We start from the raw sequence: 20,586 nt of genomic DNA, 5'->3' as shown, positions 1-20,586 counted from the left end.
TAGCCCAATCCTGGTTCTATATCAATTACAAATGGGGATTTTGATTGACATTCATCTTTCAATCGTACTTTATTGTCCAGCTAACTGAACCTGACTGGTGACAACATTGTGACTTTTGTCTGCTTTTGATGTGCATCTTTCTTAACAGTTGAATAAAGAATGTTTATTGTCACAAGTAGGCTTACATTAACACTGCAGTGAAGTTATTGTGAAAAGCCTCTAGTGGCCACATTGCGGCCACTCGTTCAGGTACACAGAGGAAGAATTCAGAATCCTCAGCTGGTATGGGAATTGAACCCGTGCTGCTGGCCTTGTTCTGCATCACAAACCAGTTGTCTAGCCCGCTCAGCTAAACCACAGCTGAGTGGTTTTAGTGAGTTCAGTTTAATCTGTTTTTTGCAAAAGCAAAGGGTTTTATCAAAAAAAAAATTTTATTCAGCGAGTGGTTAGGATCTGAAATATATTGCCTGAGATTGTGGTGGAGACAGATTCACTCGTGGTTTTCAAACATGATCTGAATAGAAAAGAATTGGAGGGTTACAGGGAAATGTAGAACTAGCCAAATTGCTCTTTCAGAAAGCTGACGCAGGCATGGTGGGCTGAATGGCCTCCTATACTGTAACCGTTCTATAAAATAAGTTTATGCAGCACTTTTCATGACCTCGGGCTATCCTAAAGACAATTAAGTACTTTGCTTTTTTCATGTAATATAGACATTGCTTGTAAAGCCATCATTTATTGCCCACCTCTCATAGCCCTCGTAGGTGGTAGTGAGCTACCTTCACAACAATGAGTCAACCACATTGTTGTGGGTCTGTATTATAGACACCTGGTCACCTCTCAACAGCAGCCAAGATACTGGACCAGAGCCCAACTTTTTAAAGGTTTACGGCGGTGCGGAAAGATCGATTTGTTCCAGGAGTGATATCATAAGAAATGGTTTCTTGTTATTTTATAAACAAACATTATTAAAACAAAAGAAAAAACAATATTTAAACTTTTAAGCCTCAACCCTAACAATATTAGGTTATATGTAGTTTTGTAACTTTAACATACAAATTGCTCTTTTACAGCACTCTAAATTAACATGTAGCTCTCATTCCACTTACACAGGAAGGCAAAGGAGATACTTGCATTTACGATATTTGCATTTGTAATTTTTCTTCTGTTAGGGAAGTTCTTTCAGAGCCCTTTTCCAAAGCCTGGCTCAGTGGCAACTTTCATCACCTCTCTTGGTCGCTTTTTCGAAAGCCTTCTCCTGTACCTGATCAAAACGAGTCTTTCTCTCACACTGGGAGCTTCGCCCATCCCCTCAAACAGCCCTTCCATACTTGAACCCATCATCGTTAACTTGGTTGTTTGATTGCCCTCTCCCATTTATATGCAACTAACCTCCCATTGATGGACAAAGAGGCCACCAGACTCTGTAATGGGCTAGTGGTTGATCAGACAAGAATGTCCTGAAGAACAATGGATCTGGGGCATTCTATGTACTCCCACTAATTAGTCTGACTGGGACAATGTAACTCAGGCCAGATGTGGACATATCGCTTTGACTCCATGCTAGCATGTTTTTTCCCTCTGTCTGCTTTAACCCCTAAATTGCCTGCTGCATCTTTGATCCTATTTCTGGTTCCAGTTTCCTAATATCTCCCTCTTGTGTCATTCTGGAGTCACACGTAGGTCAGGCCAAGTAATATGTATGTTTTTTTTGTATTGTGGGACACACCCAAACATTATCATGATATTGGTGCACATAAAATTCATTTCAATTGTGGGTGGGAAAAATTAGAGGGAGCATCGACATACGATACAGTAATTAGAAAGGCAAATGATAAGTAAGCTTTTATTGCACAATGATTGGAATATAGAAGTAAGGCAGTCTTATAATTGTTTCGACTTTTGTGAGACCACATCTGGAATGTTACTGAGTTTTGGTTTTCTTACCTTGGCAAGGATATACTTTCTTTCTGGGATGCGAAGACTGTAAGGAAAGAGTGAATAGAATGGACTTATTTTCATTAGAGATTGGAACAATGATAGATGATTACATTGAAATGCATAAAATTCTTTAAGGACTTGGCAGGATATCTGCTGAGCGGCTATTTCCAGGCCATAAAGTCTAGAACTAAAGGCCAGGGTAAAGCGTTGGCCATTTGGACTATGATGTGGAGAAACCTTTTCACTCATTGGAGTTGTTACTCCTTGCAATTCCCTAAGTAACGTAGAGGTTGTGGGCATTTAGTCAGTGCATACAGTCAAGTCTGAGATTAATAGATTTTTGTCACTGTTACAGACGGAAGTGGAGGGGGGGGGGGGGGGAGGTTAATTTAACCAGCCCTACTCATTTTACCACCTACTTGTAAAAAGAAAAGTGTTCCGATTTGCTTCCCCCTTTATAAGCAGTGACATGTTTCCCAACCCAATATTTTTGATGTGATCCAATTTTCTATGAATATCCCCACAGCAAACTCAAGGCAGGACGAACTCAGAGGTTTGTTTATTTGCGCACACTTAAAATGGGGGAGTGGGGTCATTATGTAGCCCTCCCCTGTGCACTCATACAGTAAAGAGGAATAGAGAAATAATGATTTACTCGGCAAAGACCACAGAAAATAATTATTGTTTCATGTGAGTCCAGATTCAAAGTGCAACGGCGTACTCCTTCAGAGAGGTTGGCAGGCTGAGCTGATGCTGGATATTTCACTTATTCGGTTGATTTCCACGGTGATAGGTACTCCAAGTCAAATAATCTTGTAGACGATGATGCAATGTAGATGGGGCCAAGTATGCAGCCTGGCAGAGCCCCTTTTCTGTGCTGCTGCTCGGTAGATGGAAAAGTGGCAGACTGAGGTTCTTCCGTATCACAAGGAAACATGACTGGTTCCACCAGCTGTCATAATATACACACAGGTATATGATGGTGCACAGACAGGCAGTGATTGACATACAGGATGACCAATGAACACACAGAACACTGCAGCCAATCACCAGACAGGACACGACCACTATAAAGCCAGAGGGCACTAGTTTTCCCGCTCTCTTGGGATCCAGCCTCTGAGACAGTCAGAGCCCGTGAGCAACAACTAGCACATACACCATGTGGTAGTAAGATAGTCTGGTCAGGTTGGCCTCAGGTCTACAGTCAAGTCAGCATAGTGTCAACCCACAGTTAAAGTATGTATGATAGTTAAGAATTCAATAAAACCGAGTTGCACTTCTTCAAGTGTTGGAAGCCTGTCTCTCTCACTGCTGCAGTAAACGCAGTCCTCGCAGACCCAGCTTACCCAATACATCACTAGCTAGTGCCCATGTCACGTGACTTCCACCTTTCACTTTTGCTTTGACAAAGGATGTGTACCCCTTTATCTGTGCCCCTCAGATTGTTAATGTCCCAACCAATAAGTCTTAAAGGGAGGTTGCCGGGTCTTTTGTCCCAGCAGATGAACGTGTTACGACCCGCCCAGGGATAGAACTGTATAACATCCGCTTCCCCTCCTACACACCTTTTTTTTTTCTTTCTTTTTCTTAAAATTGAGAGTGCTGTATTCATTTTATTTTTTCCAATTAATGGGTAATTTAATGTGGCCAATCCACCTACCCCGCACATCTTTTGGGTTGTGGGGGCGAAACCCACGCAAACACGGGGAGAATGTGCAAACTCCACACGGACAGTGACTCAGAGCCGGGATCGAACCTGGGACCTCAGCGCCGTGAGGCAACAGGGCGAACCCACTGCGCCACCGTGCTGCCCCGCCCTCTTACACACCTGAGAATAAGCTACTGAGGTGACATGAGGCGGAGTTCCCTCCTAATTGGAGGAACGCCCCACAAAATATAAAGCCTGAACTGGAAACAGTTCAGGGAAGGAAACCCTGCAATGAGTGGAGTGTGAAGAGGGGGATGATTGTGACTAATTTGGAATAAAGTGAGTTGTACCCTGTCAGCCTGTCCTCTCGTGAAGTCATTGCCTCCGTCTACAACAGAATTCACTCTAGCTGGCCAAATCTGACTTATGAAATGGAGATGACATTTGTGTAGTTCTCTTTGAATCTGGCTGCCGAAGCCCACGAGTCTCTTCAGAGATATTGGAGTTTCAATTTCTGCGAAACTGCCATATTAGCTGGGATTGTTTGGGGATCACAGAAAGTAAAAGCTTTAGCCATTTTAAAAGGGTCTTTTCATCTGCCACTCAAGCTGATTTCTTGATCATCGAAGAGCGACTCCACCGAATCGAGGTCAGCATAAATGGTCATAGGCTTCAAGGTGGCAGCGGGTTTTTTAAATTTTAGAAATAGAATGGGAGGTCTCATAAGGGCTTTCAGGACAGAAAGAGGCTCTTCGGCCCATCATGCTTGTCCCGGCCATCAAGCACCAATCTATTCTAATCCCATTTCTAGCAATCGATCCATAGCCTTGTATGTTGTGATGTTTGAAGGGCTCATCTGAATGCTTCTTAGATATTCTTCGGTTTCCCATCTCTACCACCATTCAGGCAGTGAGTTCCCCATTCCCACCACCCTCAAATCTCCTCTAAATCTCTTGTCCCTTAGCTTAAATCTATGCCTCCTGGTTATTGACCCCACTGCTATGAGGAAAAAATGTCTTCCTACCTACCCTTTCTATGTCGCTCATAATTTTGTATACCTCTACAAGGTATCCCCTCAGCCTTCTCTGCTCTGAGGAAAGCAACCCCAACCTAACCAGCCTCTCTTCATAGCTGAAATGCTCCTGCCCAGGCAACATCTGGCGAGTCTCCTCTGCACCCTGTCTAGTGCAGTCCCATGGTGTGTTGACCAGAACTGCATACTGTACCCGAACTGTATCTAACAAGCTTTTTATACAGCTCCATCATAACCTCCCTGCTTTTATATTCTATGCCTCGGCCAAGAAAGGCAAGTATCTCAAATGCCTTCTTAACCACATTATTTAACTGTCCTGCTGCCTTCAGGGATCTTAGGGCATATTTCATAGAATTTACAGTGCAGAAGGAGGCCATTCGGCCCATCAAGTCTGCACCGGCTCTTGGAAAGAGCACCCTATCCAAACCCACATCTCCACCCTGTCCCCATAACCCAGTAACCCCACCCAACACTAAGGGCAATTTTGGACACTAAGGGCAATTTAGCATAGCCAATCCACCTAATCTGCACATCTTTGAACTGTGGGAGGAAACCGGAGCACCCGGAGGAAACCCACGCACACACGGGGAGAATGCGCAGACTCCGCGCAGACAGTGACCCAAGACGGGAATCGAACCTGGGACCCTGGAGCTGTGAAGCAATTGTGCTAACCACTATGCTACCATGCTGCCCAAGGTCCCTCTGGCCCTCTTCCTAGCATGCTACCATTCATTGTGTATTCCCCTGCCTTGTTAGTCCTTCCAAAATGCACTAGCTATGATATTATTGAATGGTGGAACAGGCTTGAGGGGCTCTCAACTTTCAAATGCTGTTCGCATACCCTATAACCCCTTGAATTTTTTCTTTATCTCGCCTGGGGGCACTGAGAACACTTGCAATACCTTACTGCCACTCAAGCTGATTTCTTGATATCAGGCTAGTCAGCGTTGGGATTGATGGTTGGTCCATTGTTAAAGCTATTTTTGGCTGACTGATTGCTGTATTTAGATTTACAGCAAAGTCTCTGCACTGCTGCAGGTGGCTTCCTTCTTCAGTTTGTCTGTGTATCTAAACAACTGTGTCATGCCTTCTGGCTCATTCATCATTCATGGATGGAACAAAGCTGAACTGTCTCCAGATGTTGTTTTGTTATGTGTTCCAAGGGTGTTGTATACACTTGGGAAGAGAGAGACACTGTTATTTGATTTTTTTTCTAATTTGCGCATCCACTCCAGAAAATAGATGCTTAAAGGGAAAGCAGAATGTAGCAAAGTTATTTTGGCGCAAAATGCTCTATTTTGTGCCATAAAAAAGTTCGGAAAAGCATTTGTAGATTTCATTTTAAATGTTGCATGTTTACCCATCAGTTGGATTTCTTGTTGCTATGCCGCTCTTTCATATTCTGGATCAGGGATATCTTGCAGTAACTTTATTGGATGCAACTGGGACCTCAATTTTAGGACTAGAGAGTTGATCTGGAACCTCCCAACTCTATTCTTCTGGTTAAAAGTTATGAAAGATTTTTATTTCTGAATATATCTTTATAGAGTATAGAAAGTGGGAGAACTTTGAGTTAAAAATACTCCTATTAGACATACCTTCCCCTTTTAAAATCACTATACATGAAGTTAAGCACTGCATTTAATTTGGTTGCTAATTGATTAGTAACTATTTAGCAAATATATTATAAATAGATATTTTAAAGTGCAAGCCCTTCCAGCTGCAGTGTTTTCCAGATTACAAAATGGAAAGTTTCCTACTCAAAATTTAAATATTCATGTGCTCCTGTGGTTGTCAGTTGTAAGAGGAATGTTGAAATTTGTAATACTGAAACTAAATGTTCTGCTAGGTTGTATGATCTCAGAGTTTGTCATCTTCCTCTGTTTCAATACGTGCAAATTATGGTGGTTATTTTCTGAGTCCACTTGCGAAAGACCTATAACCACAAAGGAATTAGGATGAATTTTTATGTAGGTAGGGAAGAACGTCTGGAAATATTTTGCAGCTAACATTTCTGACCCCTTTTGGTGTTGAACAGGTTAGTTCAAAATCCAAGGAATTTTTTTGGTAAATTCTTGTGCTCTACTAACAGTTGAAGTACTTACCTATGGAATGCAGACAACAAACATTGTCTGGATGAACTTTCATGAGTCGCATTCAAGCTACATGGGGCTTGGTAATCATGTCATAACTCAGTCTCTAGTGTACCTTGGTAAACTTAATGTTTCTCACATGAGTTGCCCCCTTGGCTCTCCGAGAAAGATTGCCAATCTAGTAACAATTTATGGTATTATGTTGTGTGCCTATACCCACTGAGAGCTGGAATGAGATTGTCTCAAACTCATTGCATTTAAGAATATTACAGCTGGCAGAGAGAAAAACCTTGTCCCATTTAACCTGGACTAAATTTCAGCTCAAATTTGTTGCACAAACAGCACTTGTCTCACTTCACTGAGTGGCAAGCAGATTGTGTTATTGGGAAACAAAATGACCAGTGATCAGTGGGAGCAAAACTAAACAACAAAGGATGGTGGCCATGTAGGGGAGGGGTGGGTTTATGTTAGGACAAGCTGGGGAACCAAATTACAGAAAGCAAAAGGGGGAGTCAAGAGGTAAGGGAACGTTGGCAGCCTAAAGTTATTAACTTAATATTGAGCCCAGAAGGCTGTGGCGGGCCTAGTCAGAAGATGAGGTGTTGTTTTTCCAGTTTATGTTGGCCTTCACTGGAGCGTTGTAGCAGGCTGAGGATGGCATGTGGGCATGAGCGCAAGATGCTGAGTTGAAATGACAAGTGACAAAAGGTTGGGGGCATCTGTGTGGACTGAGCAACGGTATTCCATAAAGCAGTCACAGTCTGTGTTTAGTCTCCCCAATGTAGAGGGGACAGCATTGGAGCAGCGTACAGTAGACCAGATTAGAGTAGGTGCAGGTTAAATGCTGCATCATTTGAAATTAGTGTTGAGGTCGTTGGACAGTGAGGAGGGAGAAGGTAAAGGAGCAGGTGTTTCACCTGACTTTATACAAACATTGGTTAGGCGTGTTGTGTTCACTATTTTGCTTTACCTGGATAGCTTCGATAAAGAACACAAAGCTGTGTTAACAAACAAAACTATAAATGTAATTATACTACTAACTAAGATTCAATCACATTCCTGAAATAGAAGGTTTCTATATTAAACTATGCTAACTCTAACTACAGAACTCTCAGGTACAGCTGCTCCTTGCTTCACCATCTTCTAACACCTTCTAACTCCCTGAATTCCCAAAGCCACATGATATATATACGACTGTTCTGTGGTTCCCTCTAGTGGTAAGAAACATTATCATTAACTTGTACGGCGTACGGTGTGTTAGCTTTTATTGGTAGAGGAATTGAGTTTCGGAGCCATGAGGTCATGTTGCAGTTGTACAAAACTCTGGTGCGGCCACATTTGGAGTATTGCATGCAGTTCTGGTCGCCGCATTATAGGACGGATGTGGAATCATTGGAAAGGGTATAGAGGAGATTTACAAGGATGTTGCCTGGTATGGAGGGAAGATCTTACGAGGAAAGGCTGAGGAATTTGAGGCTGTTTTCGTTAGAGAGAAGGTTAAGAGGTGACTTAATTGAGGCATACAAGATGATCAGAGGATTAGATAGAGTGGACATTGAGAACCTTTCTCCTCGGATGGTGATGTTCAGCACGAGGGGACATAGCTTTAAATTGAGGGGAGATAGATATAGGACAGATGTCAGAGGTAGGTTCTTTACTCAGAGAGTAGTAAGGGCGTGGAATGCCCTGCCTGCAACAGTAGTGGACTCGCCAACACTAAACGCATTCAAATGGTCATTGGATAGACATATGGACGATCAGGGAATAGTGTAGATGGGCTTTAGAGTGGTTTCACAGGTCTGCGCAACATCGAGGGCCGAAGGGCCTGTACTGCGCTGTAATGTTCTATGTTGTTAACCCTTTAAATCCCAGTCAATATACATATCATTACATACATACCAAGGCACAGTTAGATTACAAAATGGATGTTAAACCAATAAAGAGGATGGTATTGGACATATCATTGGGAAAATGCTAGAATCCATTGTTAAGGAAATTACAGGTATTTAGAAAGTCATAATACCGTCAAGCTTAGTCAATATGTTTGATGAAAAGGAAATTATGTTTGAAAATTCACTTGAGATCTTGTATGAAACAAGCAGTCTGGATAAAGGGAAGCCTGCATTTGTGTATGTATATATATTGTATTTGGATTTAGAAAAAGCATTCGGCCAGGTATATCATGAAAGATAACTGCATAAGTTAAGAGGTAATGTTCTAGGGGAAATATGTCAGTATGGATAGAGGATTGGCTAACAGAAAACCGGGTCGGGATAAAAGACAAACTAATCAATGGCATGTCACAGGGATCAGTGCTGGGGCCTCAACTGTTTATAGAGGGGATGATGGCATAGTGGTAATGTTGCTGGAGAAGTAACCCAGTGTTCTGAGCTGATGCTCTGGCAACAGGGCTCAAATCCCACCATGGCCATTAATGAAATTTCTATTCAATTAATTCATGAAAATCTGGAATAGCAAACTATAGAATACCTACAGTACAGAAGGAGGGCATTCGGCCTATCAAGTCTAAACCGACCCTCTAAAAGAGCACTCCACCCAAGGCCACTCTCCTGCCCTATCCCAAAAAAACATTATCTTTGGAAACTAAGGGACAATTTAGAATGGTCCTCGAGTCTGCTCCATCATTCAGTAAAATCAAGGCTGATCTTTTTGTGGACTTAGCTCCACTTACCCATCCGCTCATCATAACCCTTAATTCCTTTAGTGTTCAAAAATCTATTTATCTTTGCTTTAAAAACATTCAATGAGGTCGCTTCAATTGCGTCACTGGGCAGGGAATTCCACAGATTCATAACCCTTTAGGTGAAGAAGTTCCTCCTCAACTCAGTCCTAAATCTGCTCTCCCTTATTTTGAGGCTATGCCCCCTAGGTCTAGTTTCACCCGCCAGTGGAAACAACCTCCCTGCTTCTATCTTATCGATTCCCCTCATAATTTTATATGTTTCTATAAGATCCCCCCTCATTCTTATAAATTCAAATGAGTATAGTCCCAGTCTACTCAGAGTCCCCTCATAAACCAATCCTCACAACTCCGGAATCGACCTAGTGAATCTCCTCTGCACCCCCTCCAGTGCCAGTACATCCTTTCTCAAGTAAGGAGACCAAAACCGTACACAGTACTCCAGATATGGCCTCACCAGCATCCTATACAGCTGCAACATAATCTCCCTGTTTAACTCCATCTCTCTAGCAATGAAGGACAAAATCCCATTTGCCTTCTTAATTACCTGGGTCTGCAGGCCGGGGGGGGGGGGGGGGGGGGGGGAAACGGACCTGCTGCAGACAGCTCTTGGGTTTGGAGAAGGTGCAGTTTGCATCAGCCATCCAGTGAAGCCAGAGAAGTTCTGCAGCTGAAAAAAACAGACTTTTTCTGAAGTTTTGGATTTCTGCAGCAGAATGGGAGAGTTGTTGAGAGGTTGTGTGGTATATGCTTTATTAAAGTGGCATCATCTTTTCCCTGGGGTGGTATTGTTGGATTTTTATAGTCAAACATCTAGTAGGGAGTGTGGCCTGGGTGGTGTTTACTTGTGGGTCTGACCAAGTGGGGAATATTTCGTGAGACTAATTTTAACTGTGTAATTGTTGTGTGCTTAAGTTTTCATTTGATCTTGTGAACAAACCTTAGACTTTTAAAATCTCAAAAGCGTTCCTGAAATTCTTGCTGCGGAGTATGTTTTCCTCTTGGTTTCAGAATACAAAAAAAAAGGGTATGGCCCAGTAAGCCAAGTTTTGCTCTGGGATTTAGTTTCCTCAGCAATTAACACCTGCAGATTGCTGTGATCGTAACAACAAAGTTTAGAAGCTAAAATCATGAGGAGACTTTTGATACTGAGCCTATTTCCACTGGATCACAGAAGACAGATAACATTTGATAGAACGTTTTTCAATATAGTATTTTGATAGAATTGCATAGAGAAAAGCTATTTCTTCTTGGGTAGTAAGTGATGAGTGTGAATAGTTTAAACTAATCAATTAAGTAGTGGTTCAGGCCATAGGTTCAGAGAAGTTTCTTCAAAGGGTTGGAGTATTGAATGCTTCACCACAGGCCTGAAAAAAATCTGGAGCAAACCTGATGGAAACAAATAGTTGCTATTTCAGGAGTTCTGAATTCGTAAACTTGCTCAATTTATTTTCCATTTTTTTAGATTTAGATTTTTCTTACCACAGGTTATATACCCTGTTGACACTAAAATAGTGTTTGCTACAAGAAAATTTTACACTTTTTTGGTTATTTTGGCTCATCTGGTTTGCGTGAAATAAAATTTTAAGTTGGGATCTATTTGCTATTTTTTTGTAAGAAATGTAATCATTCCAGGTGATTGAGGAGTTTTCATACAAAGTTGGCAAATGTCTCTCAATTTTGCTTACGTTTTTTGAGTAGAATTTGACAGAAAACGCCATACAGCCAATAAAATGATGTGCCTTCCTGTCTTTGTAATTTTAGGACACGCAGTTGGTGGTAGAGGCTTTCAAATCTGGGTTTGAACAACCTGGAGATGTTGATTTTGAGGATTTCAGTCTGCCTATGAAACGAACAGTCTCTGAAAGTAGTCTATCCAATAGCAGATCTGATGGCAAACAAGAATCTAAAAGTGGCAAATCCAAGGGCAAACTCTGGCCATTCATCAAGAAAAATAAGGTAAAAGCATTCAGTATCTGTGTACATTAACCTTACAGGTGTCTTGCCTCATGTAATATCTATCATGGTTTTGTGTAACTACCGTAATGTAATGTTCCATGACTTTGTTTGTAATGGGGTTGGTGACATCATTATGAATTATTTTTATTTTACATCAGTTTTAAATTGTAGTTTTGTTTATTTGTGTTTACCATGGTTTGTTGTTACATTTTGCTTATAAACATTATGTTTTTGTTTTCCATGCGAGTGACTAACAAACTGACCATATTTTCCTATGTGCAGCAGCATGTTTTTTTACTTTTACTAAACACCCAATTATGTAAAGATTTTTTTCAAACCTCAGACAATCATTTTGTACTTTTATGATATAATTTTCTCATAGGATTTAGCAGTTCATAGTAGGTATGCCAGCTTAAACTCAATTTTGTGTCCTAATAAATGATCAAAATATTAGTATTTATCAGAAAAATTGTGATTTACAAATACAAGTTTCAGACAGAAACATAATTCCTCTCAGACAGCAGAGGAATGCATACTTTCTTTTGAATTTCATTACAAAATCTGATTTCAAAATAAAATTTCCGAACATGAGAGAAATCAGTGTAACATGTAATCTTGAATCCTGGAACCTAGGGAAAAAAGTCTTCTTGGATCTATCTTACATGCAAAGAACAGCACACAAAAACAATCTGGAGTAATAAGCAATCGTTCCATGTGAAAAATCGTAAAATATAGCACAGACTAATTTTATGAGCATAAGTAATTTATATTCTAGAATTAATTCAAAGCTTTCCACAGTGGCTTTCTATTTGTTTTTGTGCGCATGCTGTTGGTGGGAGCCATGTCTTAATAAAAACCCAGCACTGCAATATTAATCCTGGATCCCAGTGATCAAGAAATTGATGGCTCGATACCCCGAGATTCTTCTGTTCCTCAGCCCCATTCAAACTCTTATTTTCTGAGGGGGTGGCCTCCTTATTCTTCCCAACACAACAGACAGGCTGAGGACAAGAAAGAGGAAGCCAGAATCCTACTGTTTAATATCAAGGGATTCCTGAAAGATGCTATCAGAAAATATCTCCAGCACGTGCCTAGCTCATAGAAGTAATTTCATTTGGGCATAATCTGAAAGGCCTGGCAAGTACAAAGGAGCTGTTATTTCCAAAAAAAACAAAGAAAACTGAGGCAAAAAAGTGAGAACACTCAATAATAAAATGATCCTCAACATTAATTTAATATTTCAATGAAGAACACTGTTGAAAATTTAAATTGATTAAATATTAATGTCGCCAAAGTCCCAGAGGACCATAGACTGCTCTCACCTTTGTGAGTTGACTGATGGTGATTTAACCTGAGGGTCACTGTGCCTCAGGCAAGGGCAAGGTTGAGAAGGTGGGGCCTACATGAATAACCTCAGCCTGTACGGGACTACACATCACAAAACAGCCCTCCAGCCAACTGAGCTTACCAGAAAATGGGAAAGAGTGCAAAGTAACTTAACTGATATCAAAGGCAAGGTATATAAACTTAAGAGTAGAAGCCAGGAATCAAAAACATTGCCAAGTACAGTTAGAGAAAGAGAAATATAACCAAATATAGATATTAAGATCCAACAGCCTCGTCCTGATAACAATTGACGAATAAATTAAGGGTAGAAACAGAAGAGGAACAGGGCAAATTGGATGGGTGAAGAACATTGCGATGTGGATAGAGGGAGGCTTGAAGAAAGCTAGAGAAGAAGTAAGATGATGCGACAACGCAGCAGGGGCAGCAGGGTAGCATGGTGGTTAGCATAAATGCTTCACAGCTCCAGGGTCCCAGGTTCGATTCCCGGCTGGGTCACTGTCTGTGTGGAGTCTGAACGTCCTCCCCCTGTGTGCGTGGGTTTCCTCCGGGTGCTCCGGTTTCCTCCACAGTCCAAAGATGTGCGGGTTAGGTGGATTGGCCATGCTAAATTGCCCGTAGTGTGCTAATAAAAGTAAGGTTAAGGGGGGGTTGTTGGGTTACGGGTATAGGGTGGATACGTGGGTTTGAGTAGGGTGATCATGGCTCGGCACATCATTGAGGGCCGAAGGGCCTGTTCTGTGCTGTACTGTTCTATGTTCTATGAACGCCACTAAGGCTGTGATGAAAATGAATAAACAAACAATATGAACTTAAACATAGAACAGATTAAATAAACCCAAAGTGACAATATAGCAGGGACAGTGATGTATTATTCCAGCAGGATTCTGGAGCTTCAAGTACCAGGTGTTCGGCAAACCAGTCTGTTAGGCATGTCACATTAGACATGTATTACCTGAGCTCCATGGACGGAATTCACCCAAAATATGACAAAGTTTAATTTTAGGCTGGAAAATCGGTGAGAATCCCGCCAGCTATTCCGGTGGGATTCCGATCACAATTCACCCACACAGAGTTTTTTTTTTTTGGAACCTGGCAGATTCCACCAGAAAAGCAGTGCATAGGACCTAACGACATTGACCAGGCCGGCTCCTCGGAGATCAGGGTGCCTCAATCTCCAAACAACCGAATGCCCCCTCCCCTGCAATCACTGGCATCTGCCACACCCCCCCCCCTCCAAAAAGTGACACCTTGCGGGTTGCAGAAGGCCCACCCTTAAACCTGCCTTCATGTTCTCCCCCCATCCTCATGCCCATGCCTCTTCTCAGATCCTGCCCCTTGGTAGTGCCAGGTTGGCAGTGTTTTCTCTCTCTATCTCTCTCTCTCTCCCCCCCCCCCAAAAAAAAAGCTTGTGGCATAACACCTGCGGGCCAGTAGTGATTCCCACCGGCGTCATGCTGCTCCAGAGGGGACGGTTAATCACGGGACGCGAGAGACTAAAGCACGCAAATGCAAATTTAAATGAGTTTAAATACTCATTTAAATATGCAGGTCTGGTTCACGTCCAGCAAGGACTTGAGCCAGATTTTGTCCAATGGGAGCATCGTACTTTGTTCGGCACCTGGTGCGAACCCCGTTTAGGGGCTCTCCCATTATTCTCCCGGAATAGTGGGAGCTGAGCCAGGTGCAATAGGGATTTGGTAGATTCACATCCCCCCCTCATCTTAGCACTTCAGATGAAATAATCTTTATTAGTGTCCCAAGTAGGCTTACATTAACACTGCAATGAAGTTACTGTGAAAACCCCCTAGTCGCCACACTCTGGTGCCTGTTCGGGTACACTGAGGGAGAATTCAGAATGTCCAATTTACCTAACGGTAAATTTTACCTTAGGGCCTCACGGTAGCATGGTGGTTAGCATCAATGCTTCACAGCTCCAGGGTCCCAGGTTCGATTCCCGGCTGGGTCACTGTCTGTGTGGAGTCAGCACGTCCTCCCCGTGTGTGCGTGGGTTTCCTCCGGGTGCTCCGGTTTCCTCCCACAGTCCAAAGATGTGCGGGTTAGGTGGATTGGCCATGCTAAATTGCCCGTAGTGTAAGGTTAATGGGGGGATTGTTGGATTACGGATATACAGGTTACGTGGGTTTAAATAGGGTGATCATTGCTCGGCACAACATCGAGGGCCGAAGGGCCTGTTCTGTGCTGTATTGTTCTATTCTATTCTATTCTATTCTATTCTAACAAGTATGTCTTTTGGGACTTGTGGGAGGAAACCGGAGTGACCGGACGAAACCCACGCAGACACGACAGACGCCACACAGACAGTGACTGAAGCCAGGAATTGAATCCAGGTCCCTGTCGCTGTGAAGCAACAGTGCTAACTACTGTGCTACCGTGGCGCCCACCGGGCCACGGTGCCAGCACATGAGGAAGGAAGGGCAATTTCTGGATGAAGCATTTGAGGATGTTGACAACAATGGGATATAAGGGAACTGACAAAGGAGAAGAAAAGATAAATGAATACTCAAAGAGGTTTTAAATTTTCATTTTGTCACCATTGAGTTCTTAAAGAGGTTTTAACTTTAATTTAATTTTCCTTGGCTTCTTACTTATAACATTGAGCCAGAAGACGTTGAACTTTTATTACATTCTTGAATCCTTTGGAAACCACTCACTTTAGCCAGAGGAATCTGTTCTTCTGAGAGTTTAGTTCATGGTACAGGAATGTAGTAACTATTCTCCATAGCCTGAATTTCTCCAACTGTACATCAGTGCTTATTTAAAATTGAAGTCAAATTCATATGCGAGATCCTGAGTAGTGTTTCCAGATGACCTTCACCTGGATATGAATCAGAATGTCATTTGTTCTTGGGTCACCCAGGATCAAAGTGTCAGAATCTTCAAGCATATTTTCCTCCAGTCTATGTTGTGTGGGTGGTTTAAAAACATAGCTGTGAGGAATTGTTTGCTGTTATTCCCACTCAAATATCCATGCATTTTTTTTCCACTGGGCATAAGATTTTTTGTGTGAATAAGGATCTCCACATGTACCTGTCATTGATGGTCCTTGTTCACAAATAATTAGATCTGAGAGTAAAATACATGCACCGTGAGTACATGGATTACGAGCTGTATGTTGATTTTCCTCATGACGTGTCAAGCAATATATGTTAAAATCATTACCTTCTGGTTAAATAAAACCTGGCATATCTACTGAAGTATAATTTACAGAAGTTGAAGTGTGCATGTTTTGCCGAACTGTAACTACTTTTGCATGAGCTTTCTATCAAAATATTCTTGTTACTTTCTGATTTTACGTCATTCTCCCTTCCGTTTATCTTGAATTTATTTTCATTAATTTCTTTTGTCTTATTGTATCAATTTTTTTTGCAATATCATGGCTTAAATATTTTTGTTCATGGGCTTTTGTGGTTCTTATTTCTTTTGCTTTTTTTTCTCCTTTTATTTTACCCTTTTACTTACCCATCTCTTACTTGTAGCTTATGTCCCTTTTAACATCTCCTCATCAGCCTCCTCCTCCTCCCCCTTCCTGTTCCTCACCTTCTGCTGTTCCAAATGGCCCTCAGTCTCCCAAGCAGCAAAAAGAGCCCCTCTCTCACCGCCTGAATGAATTTATGACCTCCAAACCTAAAATCCACTGTTTCAGGAGCCTAAAGCGGGGGGTAAGTTTGCTTCGATCTTTTTGTAATTCACTTTCAACGTTTGCACGTCTCTTTTAAAAAGTGTGTGCGTTTGTTTGTAAATGTGTGCGTGTGTGTACATATATATATATCTTGGCTGAAATTGTAGAGCACTTTGCAGCTAGAAAATTATTCCCTTTTCTCTTCTTTGTACTATAGTCCTTAAAAATGTACAAAAATGCAGCTTAGGTTTTGCAATACTTTCTAAAGAATTTTTCAAAGACTTCTATAAATTTATTAAGAAATATTAACAATTTTACACTGGCAGATTTTCATTGAGCAGATTTAAAGTTATTGCCAAAAGAGCAGGCGGAGAGGGGAGGATGATTTTTCCACAGTGAGTTATGATCATCTGGATTGTGTGCCTGAAAGGGTGGTGTAAGCAGATTCAATAGCAACTTTCAAAAAGGAATTGGATAACTACTTTCAGGGAGCAAATTGCAGGATCCAGGAGAAAGACGAGGACTAAATGGAGAGCTCTTCCAAGGAGACAACAGGAGCATAACGATCATCCGTGTGTAACATTTAGGATTCCGGTGGTGCATTTAATTTATGCAAGCTGGAATTTTCCAGCCCCACTATGGCGGGTTTCCCTGTGACAGATGCAGCGAGCCATTCAAACATCCATTGAATTTGGCGGGACTAGGAGATCCTGTCTGTGGGAGGGGCCAGAAAAATCCGGCCATAGTCTTTGGGGCAAAATTCAAAGCTATTTTCAATTTTTAAAATGCAGTGAGACTGTAGATTTCTAAGAATAGTAATTATTGTCAGAATATCCCTCTATGCTGCCCTGATAGTTAAGTGAAGTAATACAGAGTACTTTGGTTGACCCTAAAGACATGGGCTGGAAAGCAGGAAAAAGACGGGGTTCACACTGCTGCTGATTTTCAACTGTTCTCTGCTGGAACATGCCTCCATTTGAAAGGAAACTATTTTGTTTTACTTCAATGCATATTGCGCTCAAATAGATGACTGATTTCCACTAGCTATGTTCCAGTGAAGAATGCAAACTTGATCAAGGTAACAAAGGGCTTCAGTCTCATGGGATATTCCAGCATGGGGTTAACACCTTTGAGATGAGAATACTTTGGGGTGGGTGAGTAATTATTACAAAGCACATTAGAAATATTTTAGGGGAAAGAAGTTGCTTCAGTCTTTCAGTAAATTGCTAGAAATCAGACGTTAAAATGTTTCATACAAAATCATATGTAAATTGCCTAAGATCTAGATGCTGCTTTTTTTCCCTGTGTATCTGTAGGAGATTTAAATCTGCTCGCCTCTGTACAAAAGGTTACTATCAATAACAAAAGGTAACACTTGTGATACACACACTGTTTCTCCTACAGTATCGTCAACCTCTGTTGAATTCACACCATCGCTTCAGGCTTTTTGAGTGGCTATATTCCAACTGTGTCCCTTTAATGTGCTACACCAACAATTCAAATTTATTGTAAATTATATATTTTCCTGCTTTTAAATTTTTGTGTGTCCTGCCAGATGCCACAAAGTAGATAATGGTATCCTAAACAGATATCTTGCGGAAGCAAGGAAATATTTTGAAAAGAGTGAAATTGAAAAAAGGGAGAACAAAAGGACGATGGTATTGAAAACTTAAGTTGCATTTTATGTTGTTTCCACAATAAAGGAAGTTTAGGACAAGAAAATGCCTATGTCTCTTTACTATTTTGGTTTCAGCTAATTTCAGTGGCTTCATACAACCTGGCAAAGCGAGTGAATTTATTGAAAAATACAAGTTAGCCAGAGGCCCTGATGGTAGCTGGGCCCCCAAATGACACAGTGGTTGCATCACCATGCCTACACCTAAATGAACTGGTCTCTTTCAAGAAATTTGGAATCTCGCAGTTTATAATGGCAAAAGATTTGTTTTTCAGAATACTGAACATTTGCTGATACCTTTAGTCCCTACTCAGTACTTAAAAGACAATGTTTGGAATTTTTGTCAGTTCCAAATAATGCAGCTTTCAAACCGCATTTTGACTGCATTAAAAATTCATTGTTTTTTTAAAATGGTCTGTTTAGTTTTATTTGTCAGGTTTTGCAAAAGTTGCCATTCTAAAAATTTTTACAAGCTTCATCTTTTTGTAGCTATTTCATCAAGAATGTTTGCCTTGGCAAAATTCTCATGGTATTTTGTCAGTAGTCAGATTCAGCATTTAGTTTCAGTATTATCATGGTTTGCCTTAGTGTCCATTTATTACTCAAAATACGAATGAACATACGAATTAGGAGCAGGAATAGGGCACTTGTCCCTTAAACCTGTTTTGCTATTCAATAAGGTCATGGCTGATCTGATTGGAATCTCCTGCCAACCACCAATAACCTTTTACCCCCTGTTTATCAAGAATCTATCTACCTCTGCTTCAAAATATTGAAAGATTCTGCTTCCACCGCATGTTGAGGAAGAGAGTTCCAAAGAAACTCTACTTTCACAGAAAACAAAATCTTCATCTCTGTCTTGAATGAGCAACCCCTTATTTTTAAACCATGACCCATTGTTCTAGATTCTCCCACAAGAGGAAACATCCTCTCCATATTCACCCTGTCAAGACCCCTCAGGATCTTACATGTTTCAATCAAGTTGCCTCTTCCTCTACTAAACTCGAATGGATACAAGTCTAGCTTGTCCAACCTTTCCCGAAAAGATAACCTGATATTAGTTTAGTAAGCCGTCTCTGAACTGTTAACATTTACATCCTTCCTTCAATAATAAGATCAGTACTGTTCACAGCACTCCAGATCTGACCTCACCAGTGTCCTATACAACTGAAGCATAACCTCTCTACATTTATGTTCGATTCTCCTCGTAATAAACAATAACATTCTATTAGTTTTCCTAATTACTTGCTGTACCTACATACTAGCCTTTTGTGGTTTAAGCAGTAGGACACCCAGATCCTCTGAACCTCAGAGCTCTACAATCTCTTGCAATTTCAATAATATACTTTTTTATTCTTCCTGCCTAAATGGATAATTTCACATTTGCCCATGTTATATTCCTTTTGCCTGATTTTTGCCCACTCACTTAACCAATCTGTGTATCTTTGTAATCTCCTTATGCCCTCTTAACAACTTACTTTCCTACCTACCTTTTATGTCATCGGCAAATTTAACAACCATACCATCAGTCTCTTCATCAAGTCATTTATATAAATTGTAAAAAGTTGTGGCCCCAGTACTGATCCCTGTGACACACCACTCGTTACATCATGCTGAACAACTCACTTCTTCACTGAACGTTGTCAATATATTTTCAAGTGCAACTTATTGTAAATTGGTTTATTTATGCAAGAACAATGGTATGAAAAATGTGCACGGCTTCAATTGTGCAAAATATCTTAAATGGTTTATTTTTTAGAATCAAAAAGAATTTGAGAACTAATTAAAAGTTGTAACTTTTAATTGACAATTAATGGATTATCTTTTTAAAAAGATGAACACAGTCATCACTCCTTTGACATTTGTGTCCTAAGCTACCTTTCTACCACTAATTTTAAATGTATGAACTTTTATGTGCCTGGTTTATCTCTATGGAAATCAGTGTCTGGATTTTTCTATGTCTAAAATTGAAAATTACGTGCATATTTACTTTTAAATTTTGTTTATTTTACATTTTTTCCTGTTTGATTTTACACATTCTCCATAGCATTATATAATGGAATTTCTAGTTTGAAAAAAAGAACATTTTCAATACTTGAGCATTTCATAGTATCCACAGTATCTAACTTAACATGAAAGGTAAAAATTAAGAATTTCAAAATACATTTCCTCAATCAAGGTCTGCACAGTATTTTGAAAACCACTGCAAAATTGAGTTGTCAGGAAATCCACCAGTGTATTTCCAACTTGTAAATAGTAGTTGTGTATACAGATGCCATTCTTTTCAGTCACTATATGGTAGCAATATTGCCAACTACTCAATGCAAAATATTCAGCTGCACAACACAATGCAGCTAAAAAGCTAAATATAATCACCAGTTAACTGGAGTCCTGCAGAAATCAGTAATTCATGAATTATGCCAGAATCTGAATGCCATCCTGAACACCCTCCTATGATAGCATCATTAAATTAGAAGTGTAATAACTGAGTGGAAATTTGAACTGAACCATTTATTAGTTGTAGTATTTTTGTTGGCTAATTGCTGTAA

General features: G+C 40.7%; 1 protein-coding gene across 11 annotated transcripts in view; it reads left to right on the top strand.

The window, feature by feature from the left end:
* The window catches only part of LOC119955494 (formin-binding protein 1), a 280,892-nt gene that overhangs the window by 174,840 nt on the left and 85,466 nt on the right, over nt 1-20,586 (top strand). For 7 of the 11 annotated variants that reach the window (XM_038781726.1, XM_038781734.1, XM_038781725.1 and 4 more), the window contains exons 9-10: nt 11,181-11,375; nt 16,220-16,402. In XM_038781726.1, coding sequence (XP_038637654.1) covers nt 11,181-11,375; nt 16,220-16,402 — 378 coding nt within the window. The remainder of the gene's footprint in view (nt 1-11,180; nt 11,376-16,219; nt 16,403-20,586) is intronic. The other 4 variants (XM_038781730.1, XM_038781732.1, XM_038781733.1 and 1 more) reach the window with 1 other exon arrangement.

The sequence above is a fragment of the Scyliorhinus canicula genome, chromosome 21, assembly GCF_902713615.1.
Source record: "Scyliorhinus canicula chromosome 21, sScyCan1.1, whole genome shotgun sequence".
Lineage (NCBI taxonomy): Eukaryota > Metazoa > Chordata > Chondrichthyes > Carcharhiniformes > Scyliorhinidae > Scyliorhinus > Scyliorhinus canicula.
Note: the sequence above shows the minus strand (reverse complement) of the source record. Positions and strands in the feature narration are given on the sequence as shown.